Raw genomic sequence first — 17,187 nt, 5'->3', positions numbered from 1 at the left:
CAAGCTTTGAGTAATCTTTAGTTACAGAAACTGTAGAAGAGTTATTGAAACATTCTTCCATTAGCATTCTCTCAAGAGGGAATGCACATCTTCCCAATGACAATAAAAGTCAGGCATATCCAGGAAGTATAAATCATAAGATGTGGGAGACTCATCAAATGCACGCTGACCAGGGAGTACTTGAAACATGATAAGGCACACTGCTGGAGAAGGCTTATAAAGATGTCAGGACAACACAGATAGCACATCCGTATTTTTCTCAGTGAATCCATCCTTTTGACTTCCTGCACTCTCACAGCTGCAGTGCTAGTTCAGTCATTGATGATATGCCCTAGTAACCATAAGGTTGTGAGTTCAAATCTCAGAAATGCCAGAAAGCTACTATTGGCCTTTGAACATGGCATTTAACCCCTAGCTACTCAGTTTATGCATGGATTGCTTTCATCATCGCTTAATAATTTTTGGATGAAAGGATTTGGCAAACAAACAAATGTAAATGCATATTCTGAGCACACTTACCTCACCACCAGAGCATGTGCTGTGAGAAAAAGCAATAAAATCCAAAAGTCAAAATAATAGCTGTAATTGCTCAAATATCTTATGTGTTTAACTGTAACTTTCTTTTGATTTTTCTTCTTCTTCTTCAGCCTAGCCTGTGGGGACATAGAGCACATCATGACCTCGCTGATTTCTACCACTTTAATCATGTGCTTAGCATTTATAGGTAATCACAAACATACGCTGGGAAATGTCACAAGTGACAAGATGAGTTCTAAGAGAAGTATCAGCTCTTTGAATATGCTCACTTTAAACAGTGCTTCTGCTCTTGGCCTTTATGCCATCTAAAATAATTGAAACCATACTCCTAATGTTGGCCACAGTGAGCAGCATGCTGGACTGAGGTTTGTTTTTCCCACTCTTCCCTACTTTAGTAATGGACCAGGATTTATGCACAAACTAATTTGTTTATAGAGGAAATGGCCTTTTACAGACATTAAATCTAAGACTGTCTGTAATTTATTGCTCTATCTAATGGATGTTATTTTTTTGCAGTGCATCAGGGAACATTTTTACTGATTTTCTTTATTTAGTTGCAGAGCTTGATGGGTCAGATGCTTTGCTCTGTGACAGGGCCATGTTTGATTATGGAGTACACAACTACTGTATACCTAGGTATGAGAAACTCATGGCAGAAATCAACTACCAGGATGAGTGTCCATGGCCTAACACTCAAAGGTGTGTGTGTGTGTGTGTATTGTGTGTACATTTAACTTTAAGTTACAGAGGACCTGCTGAGGTTCCAGACTTACTATTCTCACTCTTATAAGTACCGAGATTTTGCTATTTGTTTGTTGTAGTTACTGACTAATTCATAGTATTTACTGAATAATGCAGTCAGGTCCATAAGTATTTGGACAGTGACACAATTTTTGTAATTTTGCCTCTGTACACCACCAGAATGGATTTGAAATGAAGCAATCAAGATATGACTGAAGTGTAGACTTTCGGCTTTAATTCAAGGGGGTTAACAAAAAAAAATTGCATTAACCATTTGGGAATTACAACCATTTTTTACGGAGTCCCTCCATTTTCACAGGTCAAAAGTAATTGGACAAATTTACATTCCTAAATACTAGGATTATTTTTAATACTTGGATGCAAATCCTTTGCCATCAATGACTGCCTGAAGTCTGGAATCCATGGACATCATCAAATGCTGAGTTTCCTCCCTTGAGATGCTTTGCCAGGCCTTTACTGCAGCGCCTTCAGTTGCTGCTTTTTTGGGGGTCTTTCTGCCTTTGGTTTCGTCTGTAGTAAGTGAAAAGCATGCTCAATGGTTTAAGGTTATTGGATATTCAACAACACTTCCTTGAGAGTGTTCTTGACTTGGCTAGATGTTGTGAAGGGTCATTTTCCATCCATGTTTTGGGTCATTATCCATCTGTACTGTGAAGCGCCATCCTATCATTTTCTGCAGCATTTGACTGAATCTGAGCAGAACATATAGCTCTATACACTTAAGAATTCATCCTGCTACTCCTATCAGCAGTCACATCATCAATAAACACATCAATGAACCAGTTCCACTGGCAGCTATGCAGGCTCATGGCATAACACTTCCTCCAGATGTTTGACAGGTGATGTGGTATGCTTTGGAACATGAGCCCTTCCTTTCCTTCTCCATACTCTTCTCTTCCCGTCATTATGGTACAACCGTCTGTATTTACATTCATGAAGGCATCTCTTGATCACAGACTTTGACAGTGATATGCCTACCTCCTTGAGAGTGTTCTTGACTTGGCTAGATGTTGTGAAGGTATTTTTTTCACCAAGGAAAGAATTCTGTGATCATCCACTTTAATTGTCTTCCGTTGTCTTCCAGGCCATTTGGTGTTGCTGAGCTCACCAGTGCATTCCTTCTTTTTAAGAATATACGAAATTGTTAATTTGGCCACTTCTAAAGTTTTTCTTATCTCTCTGATAGGTCTGTTTTGTTTTTTCAGCCTAATGATGGCCTCCTTCACTTGCATCAACACCTCATTGGACTGCATATTAAGAGTTCCCATGAACAGCTACTAAGTGCAAATTCAACACATGGAATCAACTCCAGCTGTTTTATCTCCTTGATTTGTCTTGAAATAACGAGGAAACAGGACACAACTGGCCATGATACTGCTTATGAGTCAATTGTCCAATTAGTAAAAAAAATGGCTGTAATTCCTGAACAGTTAATGTATGTATGCTTTATGGCTGGATTGGTAGTCCAGCAGGTAGCAGTGCTGCATCACAGCTCCAGGGTCCCCTGGTAGATGCATTGGCCATGCTAAAATTGCCCTGCATGGTGCCCTGCAATGGACTGGTGTCCAATCCAGTATGTATTTCCACCTCACACCAGATCCAGCAACATCCTGACCAGCATAATGTGGTTACTAAAGATAACAGAATTAATGAATGAGACAAGTTGGAGACAAATAACTGATTAATAAACAGAGACTTTAATGCCATTATAGATAAGCTAAGTGAAGTGCAAAGTATAGACTAAATATAGTAATCTATCTATATTTAAATCTATATATAAATCTCCTGTCGTCATGGGAAATCATAACGTTCGGCTTCCCAGGAGTGTGTTTTGATACTCCATTAAAGCCACACCTGCAGGGACACTCTTGTTAAGAGGGAAAAAATGTTAATGCTCCTGTGTATTCTCAACAGCTCCACTAATAGATAGGAATAGGTAACACAGCTCATGTACATACCAGTGGTCTTGATCATTCTTGGATCTGTGTGGGACAGAGAAAGACAGACAGATAAACACAGAGAACTAGTGTGTGCTGGGAATCTCCCTAATTCTGCTGTTTTTGTGCCCTCAGGTACTACTATAATTTGACCATCTGTGTCGAACGTGTGGTTAATATCACAGCGTGTACTGATCCATCTCTGAAGAACAAGATCTTTTTGGATCTCCACCGCACATATTTTTTCCACTGCCCCTTCCTGAAGGACCCTGATGTGCCTGCGCTGCTCTTGTTTATGCTGCCCTGCATCATCGTCACTCTTCTCTTCCCCTTTTTCTGTAGCTACATCACCAGCAAGGAGTATGATTAACTCACATTGCTACAAAGGCTCTTGTTAGATTAGGATTTCTACTGAAAAACACATTTATGTGATACTCCAGCATTTGAACATTACATTTTTGATCTTGTTTGTAGCTGACATACTAGAAATAGATGTTGTAAGAAAAATGTATTAGTGTCAATCACTTTTTTAATCTCAGGTAAATGTCACTTCCAAATGTAACCTCTTTACCATTAGGTTCTGACTATTAACTTGTTCATTTTAACTCGCTGAGTTTTGCTGCCAATCAGTTTTTCATATTCTTATTATCAAAGTATCTATTCAAAGAAAAGCATGCCAGCATGTAACCAAATAATTTCACAGGGTATTAATCTGCTATTCACCTGAAATAACTATTATGAATTATTCACTAATTTCACAGGGTATTAATCTGTTATTCACCTGAAATAACTATTATGAATTATTCAGTAATTCTTCTTCTTCTTCTTCTTCTTCTTCTTCAAAACATGACAGCAAAATGCTCCACACCATAATAGAACCACAGGCGTTCCTTTAATTTGTCATCTGACTGTATGTATTTACAAGAGTGAAGAATCTGAGTCTGTACCTGCTGACATATCCTGGATGTTTAAAGACCTCAGCATGGTTCGTGCGGAGATGATGTTCGGCTGGCTTCCACAGAAAATATGACATAAATGCGAAGCAATCAGATATCATGAGGAGGCTTCGCCATGAATATGCTACGCAACCAAGCCTGTGATTGATCGGTACAAAGGCATACCCAAGCTGATTAATTCACAACATGGATGACTTTTAGGAGTGCCAATCTTATTCATTAGTACATTGTAGTTGTGGAAATTGTCATTAAATTGTAATAGTGCCACCTGCACTACTGGAACATTCGTACACAAGGACCAGTCCCAAACCTCAGTGTATGTTGGCGTCTTCCAAACCTCCGCATTAAGTATGTTGAGGATTTAACAGGTTCTGATAAGAGCATTTTTATTACTCCTATAATAGAAAGACCAATTTTACAACACAAAAATAGGCTTAAATCAATGTATGTTGAAACACATAATAAATATTTATTTTGAGACAAAAAAATAACAATTTGTTTTACAGTGGTTTCAAAACATTTTTACAGTAATAGTAATTGCTACTGCTATTAAAATATCCACATAACATCATTATTTCTTTCAGTATTGCTAAAGCTAAAGTAATACATTACTTATCATAAGAACCTGTTTGCCTTTTTTGACAAACTGTAACTCTTACCAGATTTACAACAAGGCAACACTGAGTTATACAAGTGGTCTGTTTGGGACTGACAACATTTAGACATGATTAAAGGATAACTTGACACATGGGTGCTGAATGTATGGAAAGCAAACATTTATACATTATATGCACTACAGTCCAAATGATGGAAAATGGAAACTAGCAGGTGATATTTATAGGTTCAACAATATTTTACAATTAATCAATTTGCCAACAAACAAAATATTACACTGGTGTGCAGTCATGTACTTTCATTAACATTTAATAGGGAAAAGCCTTCACTGTCTTTGCTGAGAGCAGTCCCTTATCAGATGGCAGTGGTTTACAAATCTGATTCCATTAATCAAGCTTTATGGAACATTTGAATGTGAGAGTCTGGGTTCCAATAAATAACTGTTATAATAAATATAATAAATATTGTCTCATCATTTTTTTATGTCATTACATCATCTCATTTTTTTTTAGCACTACTTCCAAACTTTTAGCCAGTAGTGTATGTCTGAGTACAGTCATTTTAATTTTTTTCTCTTTTTTGTGTGGTAAAAGTGCTGTAACTAAGTGACATCTGTTTAAGGTCTAAGGTACAGAAAGGAAATAAAATGTTTATCGTCTGTAGGGATCCATCAGTGCCAATACTGGTATCTGATATTGGTTGCTCATTTACTCATACTTGTAAAAAATACAAGTCTATTATGTTATGTAAGTGTACTGTATGTTGTCATGCTTATGAACAGACGACACAAATTGACAGCGATCTGGATGTGTTTCATGACTAATGATGGCAATCAAAGCAAAGCAGACTGCAAACTGTACTCTGCAAATATATCAAGAGCAGGAACTACAGCGTCATCCTACAAGTAATCTGCTAAAACATCTTATGGCATTTAAACAGCATCTTTAATAGAGAGAAACAGGGTGGCTGACCTGAGGACGCATAGCATTAACAGCAAGTGTGGTCATTACCAATGAGCTCAAGATGCTGTGAACTGTCACATGTGAGAGCACTCACTTCACTTGTGCGAGCACTGAGACACACGTAGTTCCTTGTGCCATCGTCAAGCTATTGCTCTGCGCACTCAGGTCAGCTGCCCTCGAGCTCTCTATTAAAGAAACTGCTTAAATTCTATAAAACTTAAACATAAACCTCAGCAGGAGGAGTTCAATGTTGGCAGCATATGATGCTTCATGTTCCATGATGCACCTGATTGCTTAATACTAAGTAGCTTACTCATATCTATATCAGTGTCGGTTTCTGCGAGTACCAGAAACATGTTCTACTTTAACATGTACTACACATACTTGGTCTGAAGAAAAAAAAAAAGATATCATTCCTAATCACATGTAGGTCAGCTTGAATGGTGACAAAGGTTAGCACTGCCATTTATAAACATCTCAATGGGTTAGAGAAATTCATCTAAAAAAATTCCTTCATGTTTTGCATTATTAATGTATGCCTGAAAATATGGTATGTAAAAACATTTCCTCTCATAGGGCACAGAATAAAACAACAAACTTTTCTTTGAGAAATCACATGGCAAACAATCTTAGCAAATGAAAATATCTTGAATATAGTCTAATTTATTTAGTATTTCCTATTACAAAATTACCATAAACTAAATAAGATCATTAAACCTATGCATAGACATTTTTATTCATTTCAAGGTTTTTGTTATTCTATTGGTAAATAATTTAACATCTTTCTAGAAATAAATGCTTACAATTGACAAAAGTATCTGCCAATGGAACAAAACAAGACTATTTCAAGCTTGAAATGAGTAAAAAAAAAAACCTCTAGAAATCTTATATTTGGTTTGTTGTAATCCTATTGGAAATATTAGATAAATGTGACTATATTCAAGATATTTTCAAGGTATTTTCATATCATTGCAAATGGGATGCCATTTATTTGCAGTGATGTGAGACAATATTTCCCCTTTTTTCAGTTAGTGCTAGCTGAGGTTAAACCTGATGCAAACATGATATATAAATTACAAATCAGGGGTACACCTGATGACAGTTTGACTGAATAATAATGTTATTTTTCCTTGCTCCTTGCTCTTCCTTGCACAAAACCATATTGAATGATAATTAAAGGTGATAAAATATATCGGTAAACTGTAGACATGAGTGTGGGATCTGTTTGAGGTAAATGTAAACGAAAACTTTTTTCACAGGCTCTCTTTGTTGATGTTTGGATGCTATATATATATATATATATATATGTTTGTGTGTGTGTGTGTGTGTGTGTGTGTGTGTATATGTAGTGGTAGAAATCCCACCCTGCCATTATATATACCTATACTCATTATAGTTCTTAGCCTGTTTGACTGGTCACTTGAATTATAAAACATGCAGACCTACAAATAATGTCAACTTGAACATAATATGTTCTGTTGGTGTAAATTACAGGGATAAAAAGCTCTATGGCTCCAATAAATAGCAAGAATATCATTGTACATGTTTAAATAATGAGCCTAGTATTTGAATAGTTGGACTATATTCCTAAAATTATAGGCTGAGGGGGTCAGTGGGATTCATTTTACAGTTAAAGGGGCCTCTGGCTGCAAATTTTTTGAGAACACATGTTTTATTTTAAAGATATTGAGAAAATGCAGAAAATATGTTTTTGAAACAAACAGGACTTTCCATTAAACCCTCCCCACATTCTATGACTACTCCTTCCACACTGAATCTAATGCACTATTTAGAGTTCAGTAAAAGTGTGGTTTGGTCGACTGTTCTAACTGCTGAATATATTGAAGAAGGATGGTTGTAGAATTAATACAATCTGACTCCATCCATTTTTCACTATCATTACTTCCCTCTAAATGGGGCTCTCTGGAAAGTGAAGCACACATTCAGTGTCAAATGCAATTTAGGAAATGGGAGAAAATTGAAAGCAAAGTAGACAGACATACTGTTACACAATAACACATCATTTATGGGATCGGGTGGGTGGGCCACGCAACTGGGGTGGCATTAATCAATTAGACCCATCTTTGAATTTTCATCATGATCCAACATCTGAAAAACCACAGATAGGACGTGGGTTTGTGCCTTTTATTTTCTCACATACGACCCACACCCCATTGGATTCTCTTCCAGACTTAATGGTTTGAACTTTCTATTTCCTACCATTCCTGTACCTGTCCACACCGACACACACACACACTATGGCCCAGAAAATGTTTAAAGAACAGGTATCTGATTTTCCAGCCTGCACAGGTGTATTCTCTCCCAGCACTGAGCCTATAAACATCCCAACTGAACAGTAGTCCTGCAGATCATTAGGCTGCTTGAGTATGCACCAAGTCTGCAGTCTTGGTAACCACCATTACCTAAGAAATGCCAGCCATCATGACAATAGCATCCTGTTTAAGAGCTCCTTTTGTTCCCTATCCATCTCTGTTGATTTAAACCATTCTTTTACAAGGCCGTGTCCAAGCACTCATACCACTGGCGTCATTCTTACAGCAGCCTGCAGACACGTTATTACAGCCACAATATGGCTCAGTCTAGAGGAACAAAGTATCAAGAGGAAACCAGATCGCCTGTACAGTTACAGTAAAGTGTTTGTGACCAAAGTGGTCATTACACATTCAGCATATATGTGATATCTATAAAGAAAACAAGCAACATAATGGCAGTGTTGGATCTTTAAGAATTGAATCAAGCACCAAGCATTATTCATGCCATACATTAATTTATTCATTCATCTTCAGTAACCACTTTATCTTGGATCTGGATCACAGTAGCTCCAGAGACTACTCTGAGAATTCTGGGCGTGAGAAGGGAATACACCCTGGATGAGACACCAGCCCAGCGCAGGATACTATGCATGCACACATTTGCACGCTCATTCACACCAGCTAATTTGGAGCCACCAATCACCATACTGGCAAATTTTCTGGATGTGGGAGAAACCGGAGAACCCAGAGAAACCCACAGGCATGGGGTACACATTGCAAAACGCCACAAAGACAGTAACCTGAGTGCATTGTTTCTCACTCTAAAGAAGTAGCGTGCATCTGTAACCACATATATTCATTCATTTAGTAGATGCTTTTACCCAGAGCGGCTTTCAATTGAGCTGAGCAATTAAGGGTTCTCTGGCAGTCCTGGGAGTCCTCGCAATCTTCTGATCGCTAGCTCAGAACCTTAGCCACTGAGCCAACACTGCCCTAATCACCTTTCTGTACTGTAATTACTGCCCAACTCTGGTTCCCCCTTAGAGACGCTCCTTGCTTCAAAACACAAGCTAACATTTTTGGCATCAATACAGTGCTCAGTTTTGAAGTTTGAGGACAACCAACTTAGAAACTTCTGTGTGGTCTCACAAATGACAACCTTTTTGAATGGGTAGCAGCATTTAGTCTTAAGAGTAAACCCTTATGTTTGTATTTAACCATCCCCATAACCTGTGAGTTAAATAAAAAAAAACCCTTCTGTGCAATGGTGTGTGTGAAAACTGAACCTGGTCTTGTGAATTGCGTAAAGTACACAGTGATGTAGCACAACCAACAGGAACCGGTCAGGATGTTATTTACAGTCTAAAGGGCATCTTTTTCACTCTCTGCATGCTCTTTGCCTCAATGTGTTATGAAACAGGAAAAATAATACTTCAGTTCATATGAAAAGTATGGACGAAAGTTCACCGAACCCATCTCGGAACTTCCAAGGTCCACAGAGGAACTTTTTTTGGTAAAAAGATAAGGAAACAGATCTAAAAAAAAAAAAATGACTGCTCATTTGTTGGTTGTGGCACAATGTGGATTTTAAAAGGTCATGAACTTCCTTTAAACTAGTTAAAGTTTGATAGATGGGACCAAGGCCAAGTTTCCTCTCTGCCCTCATCCACTGATTTGGCAGCAGAATGCAGTGGTGCCAAACACTCTCGCTTCCAGTTCAAGCTCTAACGCTCAGTGCATCCATATACACTGTCAGTTCAGTAGCCAGTGGATTAAGATTGATTTTATAATTAAACTTTATAATCTGTACATTACATCTTCAAACCATGTACACTATGGCTTTAACTGTTCCAATAACTCAAATATAATATAAAATGTAGCATACAACTCTCACATTATGAACACAAAATAAATAGGGAATAGTATAGGAAAAGTATACGGGTGTGCTAACTTTTTCAGTCCATGCTAATGCTCTACTTATCTTATGATTTGCTCATATCAACGCAAATTTAACAAGTAAGTGCTGTTCTGAATAAAAGGTAATTGGGCAGTACAGCAAACAAATGTCATAAATAAATAACAGCAAATAAATTAAAAGCTTAAATATTAGAATCAATTAGAAGAAATCTCACTTAGTGTTCATGTCTTCATGACAGCATTATAACATACTGCATACAGAAAAAGGGAATTGCACAGACTGTGTTTGAAATGAACCACCCTGAGGGTGCTCAGATGTTACTACTACTGAATATCATTCAGAGTCTGTGGCCAGTACCTACACTACAGAAAAGACAGCAACTCAGCTTGACAAGAAGTGGGCTCCTATATGGGACAAAAAGTGGGCTCCTATATGCAGTGTTTTCAGGCTAGGGACTGAATCATTCACTTTATTCATCAATGTAAGGTGCATTTTGGGACACATGGGGTAGTGTTTCCCGATCCTGGTTCCCAAGTCCTTACATTTTAGTACTTTCCCTGCTCTACCACAATGGACTCACCTCATCAGCTCATTAACAAGCCCTTCATGAGGTAAAATGGGTGTGTTACTGCTGCTAAAACAGTAAAATGTCCTGAACCAGGACTGTGAAACACTGTGCATCATCAGGTTTCAGGGGGACCACTTACGAGGAACCAGAAGTAAATTTTAAAAAATATATAACAAATAAATAAGAATAACAACCACAAAAAAGTTTCTAAATTCTGTGAATCTCTGGCATCAATATCTCCATTTTACACAGAATAAATACAATGTTTGAATATACACATGACACAATCCTGAAGAGTAGAGTAGACTATCTGAATTCATCATCATACATCATGGCCAGTGTCACCTTTACAGGTGGTTTGTCCTGTGACTGGAGACCAGGTCTACACAAGCATGTGAATCTCATTATACTCGTCACGACCGTCTTCATCAAAATTGGGTGAATCCTCATCTGCGTCCAACTGTGGAAACAAAACGAGAAGCCACTTTACATCAAGTACATCATGTATGAGGATGTGAATGTTCCCTAAAGCTCACGTGCCTCTAATCGACCAAAGGATAGGGATGCAGCCAAAGTGGCAAAAAGAGGCACACATGAACATATATAAAGAGAGACACACAGGAAATCATGTAAGAAAGTTTAATTCAAGTAAAATTTAAGAAAGAATCTAAGAAAAAATATATAAGATTACATAAGATAGAGTCCTATTCAGAGTTGTTTGGAATAAGAAATAAAAAGTCTACTATGCTATATATAAATGAGAACATGGCAAGCATTTAAATTAACATCTAATAGGAGTCTAGTATATTGCAAATACATATATTGCAGCATGAATAGTCTTCAGGGTCATGAAATTTTAATGTGTTGGGGGAATGTAGGCTATTTTATCACACTTTTAATTTGCTATTTTCATTTGCCAAATTAACAAAATAATGCCAATGTGCTCTTTTGTAAACTGAGCACTTATCTACTCCTCAGTAGTGTCCTATTTATGTATTTAATAATGGCCTCAAATGGCATTCCATAGTGAGTTTAGTGTATATACAGCCAAAACGTAATTTTCAGCATGAAATATTGTGGTTACATCAAACTGTCAGACAGTGGCACTGGCTCCTCACTCAAGCCAATATTGTGCAAGAATAAGCACATGTAACAGAGATATGCCATAGTTATATTTGAGGTCTGAATACCGATAAGTGCAGTGTCAGCAATAAAACCTCAAAGAGCACTTAGTACTTAAAAACAGATTCTTAAAAACATTATTTTACTCTAACAGGGCTATTGACCTTTCATCACAAAGACATACTTGCTCCACATTGCTTTTTTACATGTCCCAGACTTTCTTTGTTTTTTGATTTTAAAAAATCAATAACTGTATCATGAAAAAGTAAAACAAAAGTTATGTGCATTAGGCAGGCTGTTAGAGTAGAAAATAAGTGAAAGTCTTTTGTGAAAGACACAGATGTAAGACTTTAGCGTCTTTTGGAATCAATATCTTACTTTAACAATAAATTTTCCAAAGTGTTTCTGAATATCTGTATTTTTCCAGGACTGGAAATGACTGCCTTTAAAAATCCATATTTTTAAAGACTTTATAGACCTGTACAAGAACTCTAAGCTAATTTATGAGCATGACTCACAGCTGCCAGCTCCCTCTCCTCAAAGATCCTAGTAAGGATGAGTCTGCGCAGCGGCACAGTCATGATGAGGATGAAGGGGAAAGCCAGGGACGCCACAGTGGACTTCACCACCCACAAGAGCGTAATACACAACAGCTGGATTATGGTGAACAAGTTCATGCGCCATGTCTTTACCTAGGGACACATGAGAAAAAGTGACATGAGTTATATTTACCCAGAATTCCATTTCTTTTAACTGATACATTAACAGTAACAGTATGATTACTTGAGGCTCGCTCACCATTATTTAGAATTATTTTGAAGTGACAAAAAATAAAGTGAGGGTTTGGGCACCACCTAGTGGGTGCATCAAAAGGTTTTAAGGGGTACTGTCATTAAATCACCAGATGTTTCTCCAAGGAGATAAACCAAGAAGGAATCTTTCATTTATTATCTAATATAGGACATTTTCCACAAACTGAATCAACCCTATGCAACTTATTCATTACGTTTATTTAGCAATTCAGAAGATACTTTTATCCAAAGCAATCTAAATGCAAAGCAGAACACAATCCAAGCATAGAGCTGTTACAGGAACCACAAAACTAGCTTTCCTCCTACTGTCCAGAAACAAGTGCTGGATATTTTTAAGAGAGCAGAGAAAATCTGAAAACTGCTTTCCCAGTCATGTCTCCTTACTTTAGTGACATAGCTGTGATCAGGGTGGTGTTTTGCAGGCGTGACCATGAGCGCGATGCGCTCATAGAGCTGGATACCGGTCAGGGAGGTGATGCCCATGTACAGAAAAATACCAAAGAGCACAGCCAGAGGAATATGCCGCAGCACATCTGTCATCACAATGGACATGCCTGCAGGTTTCAGAAAGAGGTGAAGAGATTTTAGAACAGGCACCAAAATACAGTGCTACAGTGCCAGATCTTCATCAAAATCCAGCGCAATGAAAAGAAAGTCCAATTTTTTAAATTTATTTATTGTTACTTGTTAAGGTCTAACTTCTCTTACCCACAAGTATGGCCACACACATCCCAGTCAGTCTCTGCTCTTTAACCTCCTGGATCATGGGCTTTTCTCCAGGAGCTGTAGCTTTGCTCATTACTGTCAGAGCATTAACATGAGTGACAGAGCGCACAGTGGCAGCTGTCAGCCATGGCAGGCCAAAGAGTGGGCAGACAGCGCCCAGAGTCACGATCAGCAGCAGATCCAAGTGGAAACCTGAACCCTTCACCAACCGACGCTCTTTCTTATTTACTATCAGCCTACAGAGAGAGAGACAGAGAGAGAGAAAACTGAGACTACAAAGATTTATATTGCCCTTAATAGTAATAACATACTAAGATACTCTTTAGACAGTATTTTAAATATTCAATATCATAAATTTTGAATTTGAATGCATACATTTATTTATGTGTTGGCTGTGATGATATTCTATAACAGTATCCTTCCTAAACTGTTCTTATTGTGTTAACTGCAATGACCATTTTATGTTGTGCCCCTCTTTGGAACGTAGTAAGGTATCTAGCTAGAGAGAACCTATAGGCTATGTCAGGGCTAAAACACTTAGGAACATGCTGTTATGGGAAGGTCATCACTAATGGGGTGCCCAACGTCAAAGTTCTTTATTTTCTTATAATAGCATGTCTTGACATGCTTTATTCCTCTTATACAACAGCAATTTTTCATGGATTACAATTTTTAATTTATTAACGAATGACATCATACATTTTAAGTGTTTATAGTTACGTTTAATGTTGTGGAATGTTCGTGTTAGTTTCTGTCATCACTTATGTTATAGGAGCTATAAACTGTTTTTCCCTCGCCAACTTTTTTCACACTTAATAAGACAGAAAAACAGATTTTCTTCTGTCCTGAAGACTGTCCCATATCGGAAAACTTAAAAAAAAGTGACACCTTCTGACCAATCAGAATCAAGAATTCAACAGTGCCCGATTTAAGACATTTTCTAAAGGAATATATTTATTTTAAATGTATAAAATAAGCCAATAAGAGCTCATTGTCAAGTTTTGTTTTTGAAATTGTTATTAATTTAATACATAATATAATACAGATAAATTGCAATAACATAACTCTTCAAGGGTATGTACAGAAAAACAGAAACATTTATTTTGTTTATTTATTATTTTTTACCTTGACATTTCACATTCATATTTATGAGTGAGTTGCAATATATCTGTCATCATTCAGAACAGATCACTACTTTGAAATATGCTCCATTTTCAAATCACATGCATCATTCTTATGAACAACAACATAACATTGCATACTCATGGGACAATATATCATTGCAGAAGCAATAAAATGAACAAACTAGCAGCACAAGCCTCCACTGCAGTGATCATTTGCTCTGGTCAACAGACAGCTCTTCACAAATAGAGTGAGAAGACAAAAAAGTCCATAATTTTTACAGTTTTACAGTTTTAGTCACACAACAGCCATGTGTTTATATAAAAAAAATAAACGGGGAATCATTAATGAATATTATTGACTTAAAATTAATTGTTAAATGTAAATTTGAATTCTGAATTTAAAGTCCACATCGCATCCCAGTAAAAATAATGGGTTTGGATGCTTTGTTGAACTTGCTACTTGGTTTGGACTAGAGATGATTACTATGGTTGGACTTGTGGTGACAAAATTACCACTGTAAGTATAACATAATGTAAATCCATTGTGCTAACAGAGGATTTTAACTCAGTGTAGTTACAAGAAAAACACAAAAGAAAATTTAACACTCCTGCTTAAGACATAAAACCGAACTCACGTTGTGATCTGTGTCTCCATGAAGATGAGGATGAAGACAAGAAGGGCAGGCACCACGGAAGCTCCCATCATCCACGTGGGGAAGGCCTGTTTGTCTCCAAATGGGCTGATGAACCAGCCTCGTTTGTCAGGAGATGTGACCGAGAAACCAGAGGGCACGTTCAGTTTCTGCAACCACAAAAACACTGCTGCTCAGATCCCAGGCCTCGCTGGTCACTGAGCCATGCCAAGCATTTAACCGCATTCTAATATGCACTCTGAAAGAAACCTGGCTTCAATTACAGGCAAGTATTTAATAAAGAGTATGAGCAAGAGGAAGAGATCAGAACACACACTAATGCTCAGTGGAGATGACATGGCAGAGTGAAACTGTTTAGATTTTAGCATTGTTACCTGTGTGTAAGTGTCAGGGATGCAGAGGTCCACTATTACAGATAGCAGAATAGAGATGGGTATGCCAAAATCGCCAATAATTCTCCTGACCTTTAAACAATGAAATAGAGAAACAATATGACTGGAAAAAATGACTGGTCAAGTCCCTTTACTCTTGTGTGCTTTCTTCTTTAAGATGAATTGTTTTGTAGTTGCATTATTTTACATCAGGTGTGGAGAAATCAGCAGCCCGGGTGCCCAGGACAGGCAGGTTTCAGATCCAGGCTATTTGTTTTTTTATTCATAGTTACCCAACAGACAGGTCAGTTCAGCAAACAGAACAAGATATAAAATCTACTCCTTATTTAGTTTTTATTTGGTATGTAGCTAGGTTTAAACTTAATGAGCCTCATAGAGATATCAGGCACCTTGTTGCTGTAAATATGGTATTCTGAATCTCTCTGCCTGCTGCACTACACACATCAGCTGAAGCACTTTCTGGCTGACGACATAATGGTTTTTATTAATTGCCATTCACAGACTGCAAATCAGTAACGTGCAGATATATGGAAACCAAAAAATTCCAGCACAAAGTTGTCATATAACTTTCTTGTTATAAGTAACAGTCACCTCAAAGTTAAACATTTTGAGAGAAAATAAAGATTTTAGACAGACTGTAGCTTTTATGTTTTTACATGTGATATAAGAACAGAAATCTCATAGCCGTAATATTGGCCACTAGTGGAATTATTTGTTGTTGTTGTTGTTGTTGATGGTGCAAAAAAAAGATGCACTACATTAGAAACTTTGTTAGAACAGGATGGTAATCCTTGTTTTGCTTAGACTGTAATAATAATACACTTAACTAGCTAATTAGCTTGCCATATGTTATTATATTATGCTAGTTACCACTTTTTAGCCTAGTTTCCAGGCAACCTAAACAATACAACACACTGGTGCTTTTATTTGCCTTGTGGTTTAGCTAATAAATGTATGATTTGTCCACCCTTGTACATGTATAAAAACAACATATCCTGCCTCCAAGACTGTGATGCAAAACTGTATAGTAATATTCAATTTTAAATTTAGTAAATTTAACATTAACATAGTAAATTTCGATAAAATGACAAGTGCAGCAAAATCCCATAAATGTACAGGACATTATAAGTACAATAACTACACAATTCAGCAGGAGCATTAAGTGTATACATGTGAATCATTTACCTTGCCACCAAGGAAGCGACTGTTGCGGAACTTTCGAAGGAAGAAGGCCACAAAGAAGGTTCCCACCATGAGCACAAGGGAGAGTAGGGCAGTGTTGGGCTGGTTTAGAATTGGACCCTCAGTCAGAACACCATTTTCTGGTGATTCTGGTGTTCCATGCACAGGAGGCCCTGCAGAGACTGGGTAGGTCTTCATCAGGGGGTGTTCCTGGAATACCTACAACCAAAACCATTGCTGTCATCATCAAATACCTTCTTACACCAAGAATAAGTGATTGGTGTGGATGAAGTTTATTACTGAACTGTGTAGCGGTTGACTCTGGACTGTGTATTGGTTGACTCTCAGAAAACTCTACTAATAATGGCTCTGACTTATGTCAGGTTATAAACAAACATGACCAATCATAAAGACTGCATTGTGCTCATCCAAGTACTCTTATTCTCACGATGCTCATACTGAACATCCTTTCAACACACTTATTACAGTTTGTCTTTATTCTACTAAACCTGTATACTGTAATGGTTTATAATCTCACTGTCTGATGTCATGAAGAGGATGGGTCCCCTTCTGAGTCTGGTTCCTCTCAAGGTTTCTTCCTCATGTCCATTCAAGGACAACCTTTTCTTACCACTGTTGCCCCATTCT

The 17,187-nt window shown here is 37.5% G+C and overlaps 1 protein-coding gene across 3 annotated transcripts in view; it reads right to left on the bottom strand.

Moving 5' to 3' along the window:
- Positions 1-4,641: 4,641 nt before the first annotated feature.
- slc4a3 (solute carrier family 4 member 3) overlaps positions 4,642-17,187 on the bottom strand; it is a 68,625-nt gene continuing 56,079 nt past the window's right edge. For all 3 annotated transcript variants that reach the window (XM_026947735.3, XM_053234302.1, XM_053234303.1), the window contains 7 exons: positions 16,543-16,758; positions 15,340-15,429; positions 14,948-15,114; positions 13,171-13,424; positions 12,847-13,016; positions 12,169-12,342; positions 4,642-10,988 (listed from right to left, as the gene is read on the bottom strand). In XM_026947735.3, coding sequence (XP_026803536.3) covers positions 10,911-10,988; positions 12,169-12,342; positions 12,847-13,016; positions 13,171-13,424; positions 14,948-15,114; positions 15,340-15,429; positions 16,543-16,758 — 1,149 coding nt within the window. In that variant the 3' untranslated portion in view covers positions 4,642-10,910. The remainder of the gene's footprint in view (positions 10,989-12,168; positions 12,343-12,846; positions 13,017-13,170; positions 13,425-14,947; positions 15,115-15,339; positions 15,430-16,542; positions 16,759-17,187) is intronic.

The sequence above is a fragment of the Pangasianodon hypophthalmus genome, chromosome 5 (genome assembly GCF_027358585.1).
Source record: "Pangasianodon hypophthalmus isolate fPanHyp1 chromosome 5, fPanHyp1.pri, whole genome shotgun sequence".
Classification (NCBI taxonomy): domain Eukaryota; kingdom Metazoa; phylum Chordata; class Actinopteri; order Siluriformes; family Pangasiidae; genus Pangasianodon; species Pangasianodon hypophthalmus.
This window is presented reverse-complemented; position numbering and strand designations above follow the sequence as displayed.